This window comes from Plectropomus leopardus, chromosome 22 (assembly GCF_026936395.1).
Source record: "Plectropomus leopardus strain MGB_pleo_1.0 chromosome 22, ASM2693639v1, whole genome shotgun sequence".
Classification (NCBI taxonomy): Eukaryota; Metazoa; Chordata; class Actinopteri; order Perciformes; family Serranidae; genus Plectropomus; species Plectropomus leopardus.
In genome coordinates this window covers 5,936,058-5,957,798 of record NC_142197.1, presented here as the reverse complement: position 1 = coordinate 5,957,798, position 21,741 = coordinate 5,936,058, and the positions used below count along the sequence as shown (strand labels likewise).

The following is a 21,741-nucleotide window of genomic DNA, read 5'->3' as shown; positions in this document are numbered from 1 at the left end:
TAAATTGTCCGAGCCAACCATCAATGACTTTTGTGTTTAAAGTGACATCAGTGTTATTAGTAAAGTCAGTGATTGGTGAAGTGTTGTTATGTCACTTTAGTTATATGATGCAACAAACAAAACTGGTCAGCGGGCCACCTTGCACCCTATTGGGTACAATTTTGAGTGAGTATCACTATAAAAGAGTATCACTGCAAAAATAAATCTTCAATGAGTCAGATTGTTGTGGTGTATGTATATATGCTAAACATAATATAAATGCAGTCATATAAGTATGTAAAATAAGTATACATACAAATTTATAAAAAATAAAGTAAGTATAATATCATGTAAAGCATCGGTATCAGTTTTTCATGGTTACATGGTTACTATGGCCAAAAAAGTTCACAATAACAATATTAATGTGATATCTATAACAAGAAAAATCAGTCAAATCTATAATAACTTTAACTTTGTCTATTTTTTCGGGGGGTTTTGTACCAAAATTTGAGTGTAATATATCTATTTGGAGTATAAAAATGTCTTAGATCTTTAACTTCAACCTGTGAAAAATGAGAGTAAAACATATCCATCCATCCATCCATCCATCCATCCATCCATCTATCTATATACTGTATATATAAATACAGATAGAGAGATACACTCCACATATATATAAGCAATACATAAAGTGTTATGTCACTTTAGGGGATATCGCTGTCACGTGGCTCTTTGAAAACAGAATAATAAGGCTCTGATGACTGATGAAACTCGACCTGATTTACTGAGGCAATGATAAAAACACCGGATGCTTTTATATGTTTGCTAAATAAAAGTTATTCTGAGCACCTGTTGCACTCCTTCCACCTTTTATCTTCTATTTATCACCCTCTTCACACTCTGCAGGGTCGCAGGGGACAAAGACTGTTGGGGGCTGGGAGGACCGGAGTCTATAAAGCAGCGTGTGCTGGACGAAGGGCGGACACACGCGCACAGGTCGCCACGGGGGAAACTCTGTAGTCGTTAGTAGAAAAGTAATCTCATTACTGCAATCAACCAACCGGATTCACTTGATGCGCGTCGCTATTGGACGCAGCCAGGGGTGGACTCCCACACCCCGCCGCCTGCTCCTCAAACGCAGTGACCGGGAGCGCGTGTGGTCAGTCGCTCCTCGTTGCGCGCTGGATATGGATCAGGACGCAGCGCGCCTCCCTGCTGTCTCGCGCGGACGGGCTGCACTCTGCAGTGCATAAAACCAAAAAAAAAAGGTGCCCAAATGAACCACCGCCCTCCCGGCTCCTCCGGCGTGCAATGGCTTAACAGGAGAGACATGAGTGTCCGGACGGAGGACAGCATCACCTTGTGCCAAAGGGCTCTCCAGATCGTAACGGAACTCTGTCTCACGGGACACGTTGACCGGGAGAAATGCGCGGACATATTTCCTCTGGAGAGCAACATACCAGGTAAAGGACACACAGGTAAATGCAATAAAGTCATTATTTATCTCCCCCAAACCCCCTAAATTAATCACTTTTCCTTTCGAAAAGAATGAGTTGTTGCAGCGTTTGGAAAAAAGGAGACATCAGCTCTCACTTGTTGAAACTTTATCACACCACTTAGTTCTTTGTATTTTTTTCGCGCTAAACTGTTGAAAAAGTGTTTCTCTACCTGTTACGCATCTTGCTGCAGTTTAGTCTAGACTGATGAAACAGCAACAGGTGGAAAACAGATGTGATATTCTGCTTTCTCCCGTCTCCTTTCCAATCTTCACTTTACAGTCAATGTCAGTTTAATTAAAGCCTCCAGAGATTGTTTTTTGCTTGAACATGTAATTCGGAATATAATGGTACAATGTAATGACTACAGAACAATGAAAAGGCTGCATTAAAACTGGTTTGCCATTAGCTCAGCTTTCACTTTGTAATTCAGCCAGCCACCTGGTATGATCTCCTGGGAAAAATGAAGGATTGATTTATGGCACAAAAGGAAGTGTGTCAACCACTGCGCAACAAAAGCAGGAAGCAAACTGCAGCAGAGGAGTAATTTTAACTAATTAACTAGTGATTTTGCAGTTTTCATTACTGTACATAGTAGTAGTGGAAATGGCAGAGGGTGGCACAAGTAGCATAACTGCAGAAATTCTGCATAGCAAAAGAAAAAGAGCCCCAATAACAGGTTGATTGATCTGTTTTATGACTTATTGTAGGGAATATAAAATGAAAGTCACATTTATATAAGCAATTATACTATATGCCATGAAGTTAGGTAAAAAGTTGCCACATAGCTAAAATCTTCCAACCATATTGCGTAAAACCCCTACCCTGCAATTCAAACCTATATTTTGGCTGAGTTCTTACTCAAAGCAGCTGACTGTTGGTGATCAGTGACGAATGGAGTCCATAGCAACGGTCAAAATCAAGTAATGCTACGTAACATAAGCTATCGGTTTACAAAATTAGTTAACCTCTCCAGTAAACATGTTTTTTTTAATTCTCTCTTCGATGCTGTGCTCAGCTCTGAGGAAAGCGTGATCTCGCCAGTTTTGCGACAGTGGTGTCGACCATAATACGAGATGAGGATGCTTGGTGGGGGTAGAAGTGAAAAGTTGAAATCTTATCGCTTTCCGCTTTAACAAGTTTTTGAAAAGCTGCATGAATTTATCTTCTTTGCATATGACTGTGCAAACTTTGCATTTAAATGTCAATAACTGGAGGAAATATCGGGGGCAGATTTTTTTCCCACTTTCTTTTCTGAATGTGTGATTCTCTTGATGCTGCAGCTCTTTGACAAGGTTTAAATGACTTTATATTGTCCTGCTTTTACAAACAGGTGCACATGCTGCCCCCTCTTTCTTACAGCTGGCTTTCTCTCCTTTTTTCTCTTTCTCCCTTGCATGTTTGTCCGTCATATTTTGCTTGCTTCTTCCCTTTCTGTGTCTCTGTCCTCCTCTATGGGTCTCTCCATGGTTACATGTAGACATCTCTATTAGTCTCCTTGCTGTGGTCGTGGGTTTCTGTGGCCTCGCCCTGTTGGTAGTCTCTCTCTTTGTCTTTTGGAAGCTGTGCTGGCCCATTTGGAGGAGCAAGGCTCTGTCGGCCCACGTTGAAAATGGCCTGCACGTGGGGTTCCCCGACGTGCCTCCGCCCAGCTCCCCGCTGGTCAATGAGTGCAAAGCGGCGGAGGTGGAGAAGAAGTACCCGCTGGAGGTGAAGGTGAACGGACGGAGTACTGTAAAGCTCCTGGAGGCGGCCATGAAGATAAGCCAGACGTCTCCGGACATCCCCGCCGAGGTGCAAACAGCCCTGAGGGAGAAGCTCAGCCAGCAGGCAAAGATCCAGAGGCAGACCACAGAGCCAACCTCCTCCTCCAGGTACCTCACACGAACCCACCGCAGTCACAACCCCTCCCTGTCTGCTCATACAATGAGGACATAATCATCAAAAGCTATTTGTCTGGTGCAGACAATCACAGGACAATGGCAGCGTTTTTCAACCTCCTTTGGTTTGTGTCCTCAATCCATGCAACAGGAGCACACACAAATGCAAAAACAGTCCTGACAGTTCGTGACGCTGTCCTCGACATGGTTTGGCACGTGTTACAGAGCAGCAGGGGCTTAACGCTGACCTTGAGACACAGTTGCACATGATGAATTGTGTGCCTCCTGCACTTTCTGACAGTGGTGGACAAAGTATTCAGATCCTTTACTTATGTAAAAGTACTAATACTACACAGTGAATATAATCATAAAAATGTGCTAAAAGTAAAAGAACCCAATTTAGAAAAATTGTAAAAAAAAAAAACCCAACAACAACAACAACAACAAAGCCCACCAAAACCTTAAAATTATTACAAAAAAACACTTCAAAACCCTTAAAAAAATTTAAAAATAAAAATTACTGGAGAAAAATTAAAACACCACCCAAATTCAAAACAAAAAAGTACTCTCCCAAAAAAAAATTGAATTATAAATAAAACAACAAAAATGTAATGATTTAAAAACGGGGGGGGGGCATTATTATATTATTTTAAATATTTATCAAAATAGTTGGCAATTAATTTTTTGTCAGTAGACTGTTAAATTAACTAATTGTTGTAGTTGGACAAAGTGGTAATTACGTTTATATGTAATTTATTACAAAACGGCATTTAAATCTTATTTTTAAATTATTTTATGCGAAAATCTTAATTTGTAAAGTAACTAAAGAGTTCTGTTAAATGCAGTGAAGTAGAAAGTACAATATGTCCCTCTGAAATATAGTGCAGTAAAAGTATAAAGTAGAATGAAAGAAAATACTATAATACCATAATACATTATTTGAGTAAATGTACGTTGTAACATTCCAGCATTTTTCTCTGACCGCACAAAATCTCATCATCGGGACTCCTGATATATTTCCTCGCTTCAGCTAGAACCCTATAATCTCTTTTACGTCCGAGAGACAAACTGATGTGGAAATGGTGGGAAGCAGCCACAGTAATTAAACAACCAGCTCTCGCTTCCCTTTGTTTTCCGGCACTGTGTTTAAACTAGAACGTCCATAATTAGCACTGCTGTGGGGTGGGAGCTGTCATGGTGGAAGGTTGGTTTCTGGTGAGACGCACCAGGCAGCTGCGCTCAGTTTCTCAGAGGAAGCCGTTATTGACAATTGCTTCGGTTTGTCGTTAGGCTCATTAATTAAATTATATTGAGACCAATGTCTTTCATGACCTATACACCCACCAGGGATACAGAGAGGCAAGGTTAAAGATTACAACGCCTACTGTCTTCCAGCTGCTCTTTGGAAAGTGATTCTTGATCTCACTGATTATTTCCTTATAATGACAAAAACACCTACAATATGCTCTTTGCTCAAGCCCACATACTGTTTTAGGGCATCGTTTGGAAATTGTATACAATATTAATAACTACTGTATGTTTTAATTCGTTTATAATCAAGAGTAAATAAGAATCGTTGTATTTTTGTTACCTTAGAATGAGCGGTTTGTAGGCCTACCGACATACACAGCAGGTCCTCTTCCAAGTTGTTCGCCATGTTTCTACAGTAGCCCAAAACAGACAAACCAAACACTGGCTCCACAACATGCAGCCTTCTATGTTGTTTACAATACTTTTAGAGCAGTATTCAGTTTTCAAGTGCCATATTATTTGTGCCACGGCTGTCAGATTGCTATGATTGTTTTACTGTCAGAAAGGAGGAGGGCCAGTTGCTAGGTGACAAGATTGGCGAATCGAACAGGGCCGTTGTTTTTTCAAAAGATCCTTCAGTTTCACAGACATTTTCAGCATTCAGGTAACTTGTATACAAGAGATTAAATCTGAATGCTGGAGATGTTTTTTACCATGTACAGTGGTGACTAGAACTTGGTGGCTTAAAATCATCCTAAAATCCTAGAAATGTTCTTAAACCCTAGAAACATCCTAAAAATCCAAGAGATGACCTATAATCTTGGAGCTGTACGAAAATCCTAGAAATGTGCTAAAATCCTAGAAAAATATATGGGGCTGCTTTGACTGGTCTTGTCATTTTGCAAAAGTGGCCCTCGAGCAAAGCAAGTTGAGCATCCCTGCCTTAGGCTGTCTAAAAATTTATGGTTATTGAGTCTTGATTTTTGGCATAAAAAGGATAATATAGTATGTGTATCATTTGTTGACCTCATTTGGCAGGTCATTGTGAGAGAGTTTTCAGTTATGACTTGCCCACACTCATCAAGCACATCGAAAGATATCCTTCAAGGAGTCATTACTGTTAAGTGCTGTCTTGGGACTGCAGTATGTCAGATGGTTGTTCAGTTTTATGATTCTCAGCCAGATTAAAGTGCTTCTTTCCCGAAGACTAAAGACCATCCAAAGACAATTTTTGCAGCAATTTAACCAGACGTTTATATGTCAACGCATGTTCCATGAGCACCACATTATTATGCATGATGTTTTTCAGACGCAGCTCTCTCCTGACAAACCATTAGCGCCCATCATAACAAAGGCACTCATGCATAACGCTGACACTTTGAGACATTCACCAGATGCCCTTTCCCCTTTTCAACAGGCACAATTCATTCCGGCGCCACCTGCCTCGTCAGATGAATGTCACCAGCGTTGACTTCAGCATGGACACAGTGCCTCTCCGCCAGTCTTCTACCGTGAGCATCGGAAGAATAAAGCCCGAACTCTACAAGCAGAAATCTGTGGACTCGGAGGACGAGGCCAAAGAGCCCGTGGAGACTTGCGGAAAGCTCAGCTTCTCGCTGCGTTACGACTATGAGGAGCAAGCTTTGGTGGTGAGAATCCTCAAGGCCTTGGACCTGCCTGCCAAAGACTTCACGGGCACCTCCGACCCGTACGTGAAGATCTACCTGCTACCGGAAAGGAAGAAGAAGTTCCAAACGCGCGTCCACCGCAAGAATCTGAACCCCATGTTTGACGAGACCTTCTGTTTCCCCGTAGTGTACGATGAGATTTGCAACCGCAAGCTGCACTTCAGCGTCTACGACTTTGACCGCTTCACCAGCCACGACATGATTGGCGAGGTGGTGGTGGACAACCTCTTTGAACTCTCTGATCTTTCCAGGGAGGCAGTGGTGTGGAAGGATATTCATGCAGCGACTACAGTGAGTTGGCGTTCACACTAACACACTGCCAAGTGTGGACAGCGTTGCTATGTGAGAAATGTTGCTCCAGACTTTACAGAGTGAATGGAAACATAAGATGTTTTTAGAAAGGTCTAAACATTAAGCATTGCACTGAATCACCCCTAAGAGCCTGAATTCATCAAAATCGTTCCACAAAAGAAGCAGGTGGAACGCATTGCATAATTTAAATGTTTTGGGGAATACATTTCATCAGCCAAACGCCCACATACATTTTCCAGAAACTGCAGGATATTTCACAGATATAAAAACAGCAACAGAGAGTAAAATTATCTGATCACAGAACATGGTTTTGAGCTTTAGGATTTTACGGGGTGTAGCGTATGTCCTCATATGAACTCTTTCTAAAAGAGGATCTGGTACTCTACCCCACAGTGTGTTTCACTCCCACATTAACACTTATCGCAATTTACTCAAGTGCCTCTGCTTCATTAATGAATGGCTTCATTGTGAAACACTGAGCCATTGTTTTCATGTTTGCAGAAGCTTCTGTAGGCTATATAACAGCAAAAGAAGAGGTGTATATTTAGTTTTGCATACAGACTGACGAGAGATGATTCTCATTTTCTCAGTTACGTTTTATGCTGTTTATTTATTGGCTTTCAATTACAAAGGTTGTTTTTTATATTAGGCTGTTTCTTAAAAGCACTTAAGTAATTAGGATCATTAATTGTTATTCTTAATCTAACCATTTAAAGAATGGTAACACATTATTGTTTTTGATTGTATGACTTGTGAGTACTTGCTTAGCTTATTACCTCATTTGGGATTTCAGCACTGTGTATTCAAGTCAGGAGTTTGAGGACTTTGATTTACTTTATACAAATCCTGCAGGCAAAAAACTACAGACAACACTACAACTACCATTACACTTCCACAAAACTAGTACAAACTTACTCTGTTGTTCAAGTGCCATTACATTTGATGAAGAGTGCATTATGACTTGTTTAGGACTCGAAACTCAACTTGCCTGTTTTGACTTAGGACTAGATTTTAAGACTTGAGTCCAAATACTTAGTCACTTACTTGTGATTTGCAAAACAATGACTCGGTCTCACCACTGCCCTCTTACACTTTGAAAAGAGATAATTATGCATTATACGCGATGTGCCCAAAAATGAGCAAGAAATTAGTATAAAGTTACAAGAAAATTACCTGAAAATGATAGTTCCCTGGAGATTTTTTTATTTTTTTGAATAATATCTAATAATTCTATTCTATCTAGCTAATTTCTTACTAAATTGCTCACTGCCTTTTTCCAAAAGAAATCAAACCAATTTTCTCAGGTTACCTAGGTTTAACAACAACAAATCTTGATGTAAATCAAGAAAATGGAGATTAAAAAACACTAAACAACATCTTTTGAAAGTTAGATGTACAATTTAGAGGCTCTGTGGTGGATAAATTGACTCTTTGGTGCTTACTGAGTTCAAGAACCACGTAGAACAGGATTTTTGTTGGACATACATTACATACAAAGCCGCAACAGCGGTTTTTCCACGTGATGTGTGCTAATCTACAGTAACAAGAATGTAAATAATATCAACATGGGTAAAAAAGCTTAACTGTTTCTTCTGTTTTCAGTTTAGAACATTTCAAGCAAAAAGCAAAACTAAAGACATATAAATTCTTAGTTCTGGTGTATTCACATATCGAGAGTTAAATATGTAAGATTTTTGCTCTTTAAGTCAACAGAGTATGATTTCAGCCATTCCTGAGCTTTACTTGCTTGTCGAGTATGAGGATCACACAGTATTTACCTCCTCTAGCTGCAGGCTATGGATTAACCTGAAAGCTTCCTCCTGTGTTGATGCACCTGCAGGCGGCTTCAGTTACTTTGTGGACTTTCACTTGAGATTAACGTGTTGATGTTTCATCTTAAAGTGTGTATGAGAGAGCTTTAAGGCAAATGTAGCATTTTCAAAGATTTGCAGGCAGAAGTAAGTAATTCTACTGCAGATTTTTTAGGAAAATAATTGTACTATTCAGTGATACATTTGATGAATATTTAAAGCAGTCTTCGATAAAACTTTGCTTATTAGATATAAAGAAAAAAGCTTATGCAGCCGCTTTCAGGTGCTTTTGAAGGCTTTCAGTCTCTCAAGAGTTCAATTCTTAAACACGACCCCAGTTCTGATTCAAAAGAAAGATGCGTCATGCTTCGCTTTGTTCTCCGAACATAATTTATTTATTATAAGTTTATTTATTATAAGTGATAAGTATTATTTATTATAAGTAACTTTTGGTGTTATTTATGTAGGTAGTTCCAATACATTTTCATGGATAAATTTTCAAATTTCAAATTTCCCATATATATATATATATATATATATATATATATATATATATATATATATATATATATATATATATATATATATTTCCCTTTCCCGCTTGCCACGGCATTTTTCAAACACGTAAGATTAAAACTCTATTCAAATATTATTTAAGATAGTTGGCGTACATGAAGGGAAAGGAAAGACCCCACATGATGGTACACTTAATCCCTTCATGACTACTTCTGTAAACACAAAATTTTATGGCAAACCATCTGAGTCTTGAGATATTTGGACCAAAGTAGTGGACCGACTGACATCGCCATCACTAAAGCCTTTCACCTGTGACGCTATTTCTGTTACTATGGCTCCATTGAGGGAGATAAATATAACTGCCTGCCATGCCATGCTGCTATTATTTTAAGTATCAGCTGACAAAGTATAATCTCCTTATAGCTGTTCACTCCTTTGCTTTGGCATTTTGATTCACAGAACGTGGTCAAAATATTTAAAATGCCTGTCTTTTTGTCCTCCAGGAGAGTGTTGACCTGGGAGAGATCATGTATTCGCTGTGCTACCTCCCCACAGCAGGGAGAATGACCCTGACAGTCATCAAATGCAGAAACCTCAAAGCCATGGACATCACAGGCTCTTCAGGTAACCTGACAGCAAATAAGATGTGGCTCACATCAAAAGCACACACTGAGCCATAAATCAAACTTAGCTGAAAAGAGGCAGCAGGTGGCCACTTATGATGGAAATGGGAAAGAGACGTAGGGAGGTCGGTGAGAACAAATTAATGAATCCGTCTTATTACAGTCTGTCAGAATATGTCTTGGTTTTACTTGTAACTGTGAAAAATAAAGTTATTATGTCAAGCGTCTAAACACCTGAATGTTAAAAGACAGCTGCAGGGAAGATCCAGCATTGTTTCCTTTGACATTTTGCATTGTTAGTTTTGTTGATATCATCATATGACCGTAAACATGTCTTCCAGACCCTTACGTGAAGGTTTACCTCATATGTGATGGACGGAGGTTAAAGAAGCGAAAAACAACCACCAAGAAAAGCACGCTCAATCCCGTGTACAACGAGGCCATCATCTTTGACATTCCCCCGGAGAACGTGGAACAAGTCAGTCTGTCCATCATGGTGATGGATTATGATCGGTGAGTTCAGCGGCCACGAGATACAGCACATGCTAATGTTTTAACTACAAGTCAAAACAGTCCACAGATGGAGAAAAAATTGGGAACACTGATCAACAGAAGCTCTCAAACACAGAAAATGATCATTTAAACTGATCAGGCTGCTCTTGGAAGGCGCCTAATTGGTTTTTATGTCTCTGCACCGATGATAGCCGAGGCCGGGGGCATTATGTTTTCGAGTTGTCCGGCCGCCCCATTCTTGTGAAAGCGATAATTACTTCAAATATGGCACAAACGTCCACTCAGCAATGAACAGACCAGATTTTGGTGGTCATAGGTTAAAGGTAAAGGTCACTATGACCTTGCATCTATCTCTTTCTAATGAATGTGATATCTCAAGAACACCCTGCAAGAATGTCTTCAAATTTGGCACAAACATCCATTTGGACTAAATTACGAATGGTCAAATGGTCTTTTATGGTCAAAGGTCACTGTGACCTTGCATCCATCTCATTCTCATGAATGTGATATCGCAAGAACAACTTAGGAAATTTCTTAAATTGGCACAAATATCCACTCTGTGTCAAGCATGAACTTATTCTACTTCGGTAGTCATAGGTCAAAGGTCAAGGTCACTGTGACCTTGTGTTTCATTCTCACTATATCTTAAGAATACCCTGAGAGAGTTTCTTAAAATTTGGCACTAACATACAATTGTACTCAGTAATGAACTGATGATAATATAGCGGTCAAAGGTCACTATTACTCATTCTGGTGAATGTAGTATCTCAAGAAGGCCTTCAAGAGATGTTTTCTAATTCTGCACAAACATCCACTTTGCCTCAAAAATGAACTGATCAGAAGATATTTAAGGTCACTGTGACCTCACGAAACATGTTTTTGGGCATAACTCAAGAATCACTATGCTAATTACATTAGTATTATAGCAGAGTTTCACATTTAAAATGATGACATTTTATATCCAAAAGCTTTAAGGTCAACTTCAATGTAGCAACATAATTTTGTGCAAAAACACCACTCTGGCCATCATACTGTATCTCAAAAACAGAAGGGGAGACATTTAGTCAGATACTGAATTGGTGGCACTTTTCTCATTTGTCCACGTTGAAATTGTGCTGATTGTATAGATTATCTGTGCTGCCGGGGAAAGATGTGTGATGCATCTTGATGAACTTCCAGCTACTTTTTGATACATTTATGTAATCCAGACACAGTGAAATACGCATTTATTTTTCAGTTTAGTCATAATTTTTGTCCGTTCCAGGATTACAAGAAGCTTCACAATGTGCATCCAAATGTGCGTTACGTGTGTGTTTTGCCACTAACAGAGTTGGGCACAACGAGGTGATTGGCGTGTGTCGCACCGGGCCAGACGCTGAGGGTCTTGGACGAGATCACTGGAATGAAATGTTGGCTTACCCGCGGAAGCCTATCACACACTGGCACGCTCTGGGAGAGGTACAGACACTTTTTTTTCTCCCCGACTCCCTTTTTCCCCAGTCTCTAAGACCTCATATGTACAGAGCTTTCTAGAAGCTCCTAAATAAGACACTGACCAGAACAAATGCTGAGCAATACAGTGCAGGAAACAACATCAGATTGACATTTCTGAAGGCAATCTAAGCTCTGTCTAGTTGAGCTGCTTCTTTCATTTCCTTTATGGAGATTACACTATCCTTCTTGTTTGGTTTTCTTATTAAAAAAAATCATCAACCCACTTGTATTTGTTTTGAAGAATAGAAAACGGGAGACAATCTGAAATGGAAAAAAAATGCAACAATTGAGGTAAAAATGAAATAGTAATACATCCTATTTGCTGTTTTGCATTTGCGTTTAGTTCGTTTTTTTCCTCAATTAATAATCAGCAGCTGTTTTTCTCTTGATTTACTTTTACTGAAAACACATTCTGAACAGTTCTCCTTCACTTACAGCAGGAAGAAAAAGTGTCTGGTACACTGGGACATACAAATGTCCATCCAGTCTACTCCTTCTACACTGACCAAAATATAAACGCAACATTTTTGTTTTTGCTCCCAATTTTCATGAATTGAAGCAAGTGATACTTTTTCCATTCAAATTAAAGGCTTAGTTCTCTCAAATTTTGTTTACAACTGTTATAAAGCACTTTGCCGAGGATTTGGTAGTATATCTAACCTGTCTAGTGACATCCAGCTTCTTCACTTGCAAGATCGTCATGCAACATTTGCACCAGCTGTTTGGTTGGCTGGTCTCGATGGCCTCGATCTGGTGTGGCTAAAAAGGTGCTCACTAACACAGATTTCAACAAATTTATGAACAAATTTTTAGGAGATAAGCCTTTTGTGTGCATAAAAAGTCACAGATCTTTTATTTCAACTCCTCGCCTTAGAATTATAAGGTTCTATCTGACACTTTTTTGCCAAAATTGAGTTATTCATATTTTGTTATCCTGTGACAATTTGTTAACATTATTACATTTTTGTTATTTTGAATGGCAAATATTTGAAGCTCAATATCTCAAAACTGCTCAGAAAGTAGATGGAACCTTATTACTCTAAGGTGGCAAACTCACAAAATTGGAAGTAAAAACAAGTGTTGCATTTATATATTTTTGGTGAAAATTTGGGTATTTTTCTGTGAATATCCCCCAAACAAACCACAAACAATTAGCTTTATGGGGTATTTTTAAGGGGAAATGTATTGTCTTTTTACCAAGAGTCACAGGAACAGATCTATATTATTTTTTATCTCTATGCATTCAGCCAGCCTAGGTTGATTAGGTGCTTTTTAACAACTATAATACTGTCTTAGTTACATTTTTCATGTTTTTGTTATTCATGCAGAAATGAATAAGAGATGTGAAGTGGTTTAATTAGCACAGTGGAGCTTTTTTTTTTGGAACAACAGCAACAGGGCCAAGTTTTTAAATGTAGCACCTCAGAGGTCATGCGCTCTAAGTGAACTGCAAACAATACCCAGTTGATGATGCTTTAGTGTCTAATTTGCCAGCTAATAATAAGTCTAACTCCTGTACAACAGTTTCACAAATGCTGGAAGGCTAACTGTGTCCCCTTCCCTTCAAATGTTATATCATATATTACATGTTATCAATGTTTCTTCCTCTTTTGCCACACCTTCTCCTCATCTGACGAATAGGAAGATACAGGTGATTACCCATTTTCAGTGGTACATCTACTTTATAAGCATTGGTAAAAAAAAACAAAAAAACTGTGGTCATAAGCAAAAATAAATTTTCCTGTAAAACATTACTCTGCAAGAAACACTTGCTGCATAAGAATATGGGAATATAGTCACTTTGGATTGTGTTTATTATAGGTGTATGTATTCTTGGGGATAATTTGTGCAGTCGTATGTTTTCGCAGGTGTCTAACAATGTTTGGATAGCGTTGTGAGTTTGTGAAGGCTAAAATCCCCCTTGGATCAATGCAGCCTTATCGCATCACCGTCTTTTTTCCCCCACTGTGCAAAATGCAGGAATCCTTGGTAACTGCCTAACAGCCTCACAGACACAGCGCTCCAAGACGGAGCAAACTTTTCCAACCATCTTTTAGGCCTACGGGAGGTGTAGGATTCATACTCAAAGTCTGAGCCCAACTGTTGTATCATGGCATACAACTCAGCCCTGCCATACAGTTGTATTAGTGTCAACATTCAAAAATAAAGACGATACTATAATCTTGTAACTGCTAATGTTGAAAATTGTTGCATTTATCAGTATGAAGGCAAAGTACATCAACAAACTCCTAAATCAGATAGGAGGAAATTGTCAGCGCTACAATTGCGTATTTCCAACCATTGTGGATGTGCAAATGCATCAACCCAGCTGCCAAAAGAAAATATTGGCATAGTACATTTCATACATATCATAACAACACAAAAAAAGATGACTGCCAAGATGCAAACCACTGACATCAACAAACAACAAAAATAGGTGCTGCATCGCAGCATTTCCAGCCAATATTTTGTGGGGCAAAAACCAGGTGTTTTGTTTTAGGGTTTTTTTGCAAGACATTGATGTATTTCCAGTAGTGACTGTGGGGCCAAAATTGTGTGGTATTTAGCTAAATATTGCAGCATTTTTAGCTTTGATTGTGGTGCCAAAACCAGATGTTTTTAGTGAGACATTGGGGCATTTCCAGCCCCAAATGTGGCACTAAAACCATGTGTCTTTTGGCTCGACATCAGGAAAAACAGGTGCTTTTTAAGCTAATTATCAGGGCATTTCCAGCTGCAATTGTGGCATCAAACACTGGGTGTTTTTTTTTTTTTTTTTTTTTTGCAAGACATCTGGGCATTTTAACCGATGGTTGCGGTGACAATGTTGGGTTTTTTTAAGCCAAAATACTTTTCCTAAACACAATCAATAATTTGATGACGTTATTTTTTGCCTATGATCACAGTACATCCTGAGGACTAGAGAAATGACCTGCTTAGTTATCACAGACAGACAAAGCCTTTTTAATGTGTTATGTTTTGTGATAATCTACCTTGCAGTGGCCTGGACGAGGAGCAAGCTTTGAGAGTCAAGGTTCGTGTCCTTCCCCCAAACCTCCGCAGACGCCCTGATGATGGCAGGTAGAGTGATAACGCCACCTCTGTAAGGAAGCAGACGTTTGTTCAGAGTTGCTGAGAAGCTGTGTTGCCTAAGAGTTTCTTGTAAGCATGTTGTATGAAAATCCACTCTGAAGCGTTTATTATATGTTCACGAAAGCAAGGTGTTAAAGGTGTTTTTATTGATTCATTTTAACTCGGGTCCTTCAAGTGCTCTACAGAGCTGGCTATGCACAGCACTCACTGTCACTGTCAGTTTGCTTTTCATACATCTGCTCTGAAATTGTCAGAAAGACTTTATGTGCCAAACATTTACACAGAACACATGAATTGTAGGCCTGAATGCAAGAAGTCCTCACGGATTCACTTGCAGCTGTTTCAACCTGTTTGAGATTTTAGCAACAACCCTACTGCTCTGTAGACAGTTAGCATTTTACTTTGAAATGGCACAAAGTTGAAGGGCTACACTGCTCAATGCCATAAAAACAGTTGCTTGATAGATTACAGTCAATCATTATACTAACTTTTGATCCAGGTTTTAGCTGTAAAATACAGATAATTGAGCATCTACAAGGGCTGGGTAGATCTTTTTAAAAATTCATCAGTCACAACTGTCACACTTGTGTAAAATCGGTCATTAACCGACCATTTCTACCTGCAGATAATAGAAAAATTAGCAGGCCTCTCAGATTTACAGAGGGTGTAGCAGATACATGTAGCAGAAATATGTCCAGAGAGGTGAAAATGTTAATAAATTTGTTTCCAAAAACCTGTCAAGACTTAAAACCATTTCTCATTATTTTTTATACTGCAGATGAATTTCGGCACAAAACTGCAAACTGAACTTGCAGCATATACAAATTACTTTAAATCATCCTCTTATTATTCCTATAACTTTATAAAATAATAAGTAAACTGTTGTTTACACAGCAAATATCCGTCATGGGAATGCATGTGCCAATGATTCAGAAAATACTCACCAATCAGAGCTTAGCAACCGTAACTAGGGACAGCAAACCTGTCTCTGTCAAGCTTTGGTTTCTTGTTTTTTTACCCTCTCAAAAATTAAAACACAAGACCAAAAATGCAAGGAAAGGATTAAACGGTGTGTTTACCAGCTCTGATTTAAGCTGCAAACAGCATGCCCTGCCAACTAGCTCAATACCCACAAAAGGAACCTAGCCCAGCTTCAGATCCAGGGCCAGGAGTATTTCATACTGCATTATTTTGTGAGGTTACAGATTTAAAAAAAAAAAAAGATGAAAAGAAGCCCTTTTACAACTGACAAATCAGTTGTGTCATATATGTCTGGGAGACTAATGTTTGAGAGCTTATGCTCTGTCCTGCCATGCAGGATCAATCCCATCGCTAGAATAAATGTTGGCATTGTACATTTCAGGATTTTTGAAGCCTAAATGCATGTTAACCGCAGATCTTATTCAAGGCTTTTAACCAAAAACTCATTTAAAATAAAACATTGACATTAAGACGAGGGTACCCGAGATACTGAAATGCTAACTGATTTCTGGGTTTTATATAGCGCTCTTAATGAATAACCCAACTCCAAAAAAAGATAATTAATTTGAAGTGGCAGATGTTTTGATCATGGTGGACTGCCACAAATAAATGAATGTGTTAGAAACCCTGATGTATTTAACACAAGGTTAGGTTAAGGCACAAGAACCACTTGATTAGGAAAACACAGCTTGAAACACAGTGATGTCTGTAAAAAAAAAACAGCTTTTACATATGATACATGGACACATGTAACGTATTTGTGGTTTGCAGAAATGCACAATGCCAACATTTTCTTCTGGTGACTGGGCTGGACACCGTCCACCATCGTCTGTTTTTAGCGTTGTCTACTGCATTGCATTGTGAAATATGTTTGCTGGTACAATGTCTAACATTTACATACTGCAATATTTCATGGGAAATAGTACGTAATTCACATACTTTTGGTTTCATACTACAATTGCCGACACTCTAAAAAATCTCACATACTGTTGTATGTGAGCACGTTGTAATTTCGGATGCAGCCAGAGTAAAGTATCACAGATCTCAATTTAAAAACTACGAGCAAAGAGCCAAACTTATGACAACACTTCCTAACCAGTGACATATTCAGGGAATAAAATATAATCCATAAAACATTTGCAAATGTTATGTATATTTTTTACATTAAGCCATATAAATTTCACTGCATCTAACACAAAATGGCTTCTCCTCATTCAAGTAATAAGAAACTAATAAAAAAAAAACAACAACACAGGAAATAGAAGACGGCTATGTACTGTTATCTAACTTGCACATGCATATAATGATGCTTTCCCCCCCACTGCGCTGCCCTTAATATTAAAAAGAAATATTTTTACTTGTAGCATGCTTCACACCACTTTAAAAACACACCTACTGAAGGAAAATGTAAGAAATAACTATAATTAGTACTGAAACTTTCAAACTTTGTGTTTACATTTGTATATATACTTGTCAATGGCACTGTTTGTATATATTCTAAAGTGAAATTTAAGAAGTTGTTGTGACCTTATGGAGATAGAGACATCACTATGTATTTCTATTGTTTGGTGATAATTAAAGAGCTCAGACTTGTAATTGAGTGAAATTTATACACGTTCTGTAGTAGTTGTGAACAATTAGTCAAACTGGAGACCCAGTGAAGCCAACTCTACCTTATCGAGCTATTCCATGTTTAGGAGTTTAGAGCTTTGAGCTGTAATTGTTTGCTTATTTGGTCGAATCTATATTGAGCAAGAACAACTGCAACTGCTGTCATGATGTGTACAGTTTGTGATAACTTTTGTAACACTTTAAAGTAAACATTTGGGATATGATTTATTGTATGTTTCATATGTATTTTAACAGAATAAATAAAAAATTGAAGACTTACAGTGTTTCTCTCTTTGTCTGGGAAAATTAACATTTTGATCAAGGTGTTTTCGGTGTTTTACATCATTGCTAAAATTGTTGTTCTTTTAACAGAGTCCTGACTATAGACTGAATGAAATAATGGATGTAACCACCATGACGTCACCCACTGGTTTTTGGACTGCGTTTTGTTTTGAAGTCTCGACTTTGGCATTTTGACCATCGCCATCTTTGATTTTTGGCACCAGATATGACTATGGGTTCATTCGTTAATCTAATCTGACCCTCCGCACTAAAATGAGAGTAACAGAGTGCTCTATTTCTACATGAATTAACAAACGGTGTCGTTTCAAAAAAATTCAACAGGTTCAGGCAATGGGGCCAAGGCGTGACAACACATCAGCGTTAAGTGCGTCCCGTCCTGATGGCTCCCCCATTTTACACAGACATGAGTTTGCCTTTGTTACTTCTTCCACTGCCGGTTCAACAGCTGGATGACAATCCCACTCTGTGTTCACACATTTGGTGAGGCAGAATAATGGTGCAAAATTTCCTCCTTGAAAAGACAGTTAAAAAGGAGCTGTTGGTATACTTCCCTTTCATGCACAGGATGAGTGTGTATTGTTGAAGCTAACATCAGCACTGATGTTTCACTTGTTGTTTAGTGAACAAACAGAGATGACAAAAACAGAATAAATAAAATAAGGTGAAAATTTACTGCACATTCAGTCTGTGAGTGATAAAAGTGTGTCACCTGCACTCCTCAGACTCGTCCCCTGGATTCTGGACACGAGTAAAACACACACACACACACACACACACACACACACACACACACACACACACACACACACACACACACACACTTTCAATCAATCAATCAATCAATGCGGGCAGTTTAATTACAGTCCTGTCACTCAAACTAGGTTTTTCTTGTGCTGCCTTTTTCTTTGAGAGTTGCCTGATTCACCCTCTTGAAAGTGGCTTCTCAACATGCTGCCAATACAATAATTAAGATTACTCTTCCCTTTCACTGGAGTGTGGGAATTGTAGTCTGCTGATAAAATGGCACAATTACTCGACTAGACTACAACAATTCCCCGTCAGAGTGCTGAACAGCGTGACATGAAATAGTAGAAGGAAAATATCCCATGTTAGCTTTTTTTCCACAAATGCAAAGCAGTAATGGTCCTTACAGAAGCTGCATTTACGAGCAGAATGAAATGCAACTGGTAAAGTAAGTTAACTCCTTTCTGCAAACACGTATTTGTTTATGTGGTTGGCTTGACTGGGGTGGATCTAGAGAAATATTCATGGGGTGGCATGGAGACTTTAAGGGGTGGCAGGAATATACATGCAGATTAAATCACAGGCAATCACATATATATATATATATATATATATATATATATATATATATATCAATTTGCCTGAAAAGGCCAAATTTTCAGACAATGAAAAAAGACATGTATCTCTTTTCAAACATAAGCCCAATACTTTGACTAATATTTGTCCCGATCATTAAATTATATGCTTTAATTTAACATTTTTTAACATGTTACTTTCAAAATGCAGTAAATTTTAGAGCCCTAATATGGTGTATTTAACCTTGTTTTCACTCATTGACTCATCAGGCAGAAGAGGAAGTAAGCTAACATTATTTATTAAGAATTTTTAAAAATAAACATGACACGCTCACTCATGATAAAACTCTTCGTGACTGGTTGCTGAATACTCAAAGTGGATGTTAATGCAATCGAGATCAGGACAGCACTCCAATTTTAACTTTTTTTTTTTTATTGCCACACAGACGTTTTGGGCCAGACGCCCTTTTTCAGCGTGTGGATTGCCAAAAACTGTAGTGGCACGGCATTTTTAGGGGTGGCGGTTGCCACCTTAAGTCCCCACAGTAGATCTGCGTCTGCGGCTTACACTGTGCCACTTCTACCAGTACGAACACTCAACCTGTAGTAAATTATAAGTGTTATGTAACTACTCCTTCATTGAGCCACACAAGGCCCTGAGTTTGTGAAAGGCTTTTAAGAAGCTCACCGGAAAGATGCCAACCTGTTTCTCATCTTGCATCCTTTTGATGGCGAAACATGAAGAGAACATTTTGATCTCTTGTGCAGCGTGACATAAAACTTCCCTTTGATGCGCGATACTGGACAGAAACAGACAAAAGGGGGATGTTGCATTAGTTTCCCTGGCAATGAAAGCTTCCCACTCGCCGAGTGCTAAACCCATATTTAGAGTGGAGTTGTATCTTTAGCAAGGGCTATTAGCTCCACGTGGTGATGCATGTAATTAAAGCTTTGTCATTTCCTGAATGCTTGTTTGAGCAGGGTATTTAACACCACTGCTCTGTGAATAGAAATCTTAGAGCAGGATTGGACCAGGCTCGTGGCGCAACAATGCACCAGCAGGATTACTTGTAATTTAAAGGAAATTGTCCATCACAGTTTCAAATTCTCATCACAAAAGAATCAAAATAAAGACGGAAGTTTCTTTTAAATTCTCCTTTTTTAAGACACACCTTGTTTTGGATAACGGGACCTTTACTTATCCATCATAAAAACAGCCAGAGTAATGCCAATATGATGCAACCTTCTCATTTAATCACAAATATTCATTTAGTCATGTCTTCATACCCATTACTAATGCTTGTATTTACCACATTTCCCAGACAATAACACTTCACAGCTAAAGATGTTGGTATGCACGGACAGGTCTGCTTTATTACAGCTCATTTCTCCACGCCGCGCTGGATGCAGAGGGTCAAAGGTCGACTCATTGATGTCAAAGTAGTGGGGGCTCTTTCTATTCTAAGCACAATCGCAGTTACAGGGGGAGATGGACAGACAGTTATGTAATGCCACCGCCCATTACAGCCTAACGGTCATTTTTATGGCCTCCATTAAAAAACAGAAAAAGATCATGGCTCTCAGGCACATGCTCATGCTTACAGTGCATCTGTTAGGAGCTGGATTACATCATGTAAAATTCATGATGTAAAATATCTCCAGCAAAAATGTGAAGTATACGTGATCATATATTAGATGTAATTCCATCGCGGTTGTGAAAAGCATTAATACAAAGCACAGCTAATTTTCAATTCTCTAGAGATGTTGAGAGATCCTGCAGTATTATCTTCACTGCATGTTTCCCAACCTTGAGACCTCAAAAATTGGATTTCTGGGGTCGTCGAGTTTCATAGAGTCTGTTTCCTGCATTCTGGTGACTATTAAAGAATTAAATAACATATAATATTTTCACTGCAGCAGCAATTTTAGGTTTAATACTTTAAATATTACTTTTAAATGTCTAGTGTGTAGGATTTAGTGGCATTTAGCGGTGAGATTGCACAACTGAAACTTCTCCAGTGTGCCAAGGGTGTGGGGGAAATAAGGTGGCTGACATGAAAATGCAAATGGCCTCATCTGGAGCCAGTAGTTGGGTTTCTATTACAGATTTGCACAAAACTTAAGTGATATTTACGAAATGTTGATAAAACACAATTGCGAGATGTCATGTGTCCCATGGAGTGCATGGGGTCCTGTTACAAGAGTAGTCAAGATTGGACAGACAAAACACTAGCCGGGTTTCCATTTACCTTTAAATTGCACAAACTGAAAACTGCAATGGAAACACTCTTTTCGCTTTTATATGTCACATAATGCTACAGCTATGAGCTTGTCGGAAGGAACTGGCTTTCGGCATTATGCAGCAGGTGTTACTGCATCACATAACTCTTCAAAAGTTAAGCAGATTATCCAGAAGTTTTTAATGACCGCTCCCACATATAAGGGGCTTGCCTTTCCATTATCGCTCGCAGAGTACGCAATTATTTCGAATGTTAATAATGACGGCTAGTGTGGTGGCTGCAATAGAAATAAAGCTGCCAATATTTTGAACATCCATCACAGAAGCATAACATCATTCAGTGAAAACACAGTCATCCTGCAGTCGTGTTTTATCGACATTTCAAAAATATTGCTTAAGTTTTGCGCAAATCTGTAATGCAAACCCGCCTAGTGTATGACAACTAAAAGATAAAATGTGAGAAAGTAAGCTTGATAGGTTATCTTATGGGTTGGATATAACCCCCCAGAGAATCAGAAGCTTGTCTACATTTTAAGCCTATCCTGTCTTGGTGTGGAGGAGTGAATAAAGAGGTGAGGGTGGGTTTTGCCATTTGATCTCATCAGGTGTTTACGTATCTTCAGCTGTGGCTA

At 38.8% G+C, this 21,741-nt stretch overlaps 2 protein-coding genes across 3 annotated transcripts in view; one reads left to right on the top strand and one right to left on the bottom strand.

The window, feature by feature from the left end:
• LOC121961393 (liprin-beta-1-like) overlaps window positions 1-21,741 on the bottom strand; it is a 126,825-nt gene that overhangs the window by 88,441 nt on the left and 16,643 nt on the right. Inside the window, exon 3 of the mRNA XM_042511370.2 lies at window positions 14,557-14,664. The gene's annotated coding sequence lies outside the window, so the exon portion shown is untranslated. The remainder of the gene's footprint in view (window positions 1-14,556; window positions 14,665-21,741) is intronic.
• Window positions 987-17,527, top strand: syt10 (synaptotagmin X). 2 transcript variants are annotated; one of them, XM_088072563.1, is made up of 7 exons: window positions 987-1,442; window positions 2,956-3,349; window positions 6,024-6,585; window positions 9,437-9,557; window positions 9,898-10,069; window positions 11,398-11,527; window positions 14,564-17,527. In XM_088072563.1, exons 1-7 carry the CDS (start codon window positions 1,256-1,258, stop codon window positions 14,633-14,635), a joined length of 1,638 nt encoding a protein of 545 aa, XP_087928689.1. In that variant the 5' UTR covers window positions 987-1,255; the 3' UTR covers window positions 14,636-17,527. The 2 variants fall into 2 exon arrangements, with proteins under 2 accessions (XP_087928689.1, XP_042367367.2); XM_042511433.2 differs by having other exon boundaries at window positions 987-1,457.

Bases quoted from the DNA above. Each gene is read 5' to 3' on its own strand.
- syt10 (XM_042511433.2), top strand. From the start codon at position 1,256: ATGAACCACCGCCCTCCCGGCTCCTCCGGCGTGCAATGGCTTAACAGG. The intron at 1,458-2,955 runs GTAAATGCAATA...GGTTACATGTAG, and splicing joins ACCAGGTAAAGGACACACAG to ACATCTCTATTAGTCTCCTT. The intron at 10,070-11,397 runs GTGAGTTCAGCG...TGCCACTAACAG, and splicing joins ATGGTGATGGATTATGATCG to AGTTGGGCACAACGAGGTGA.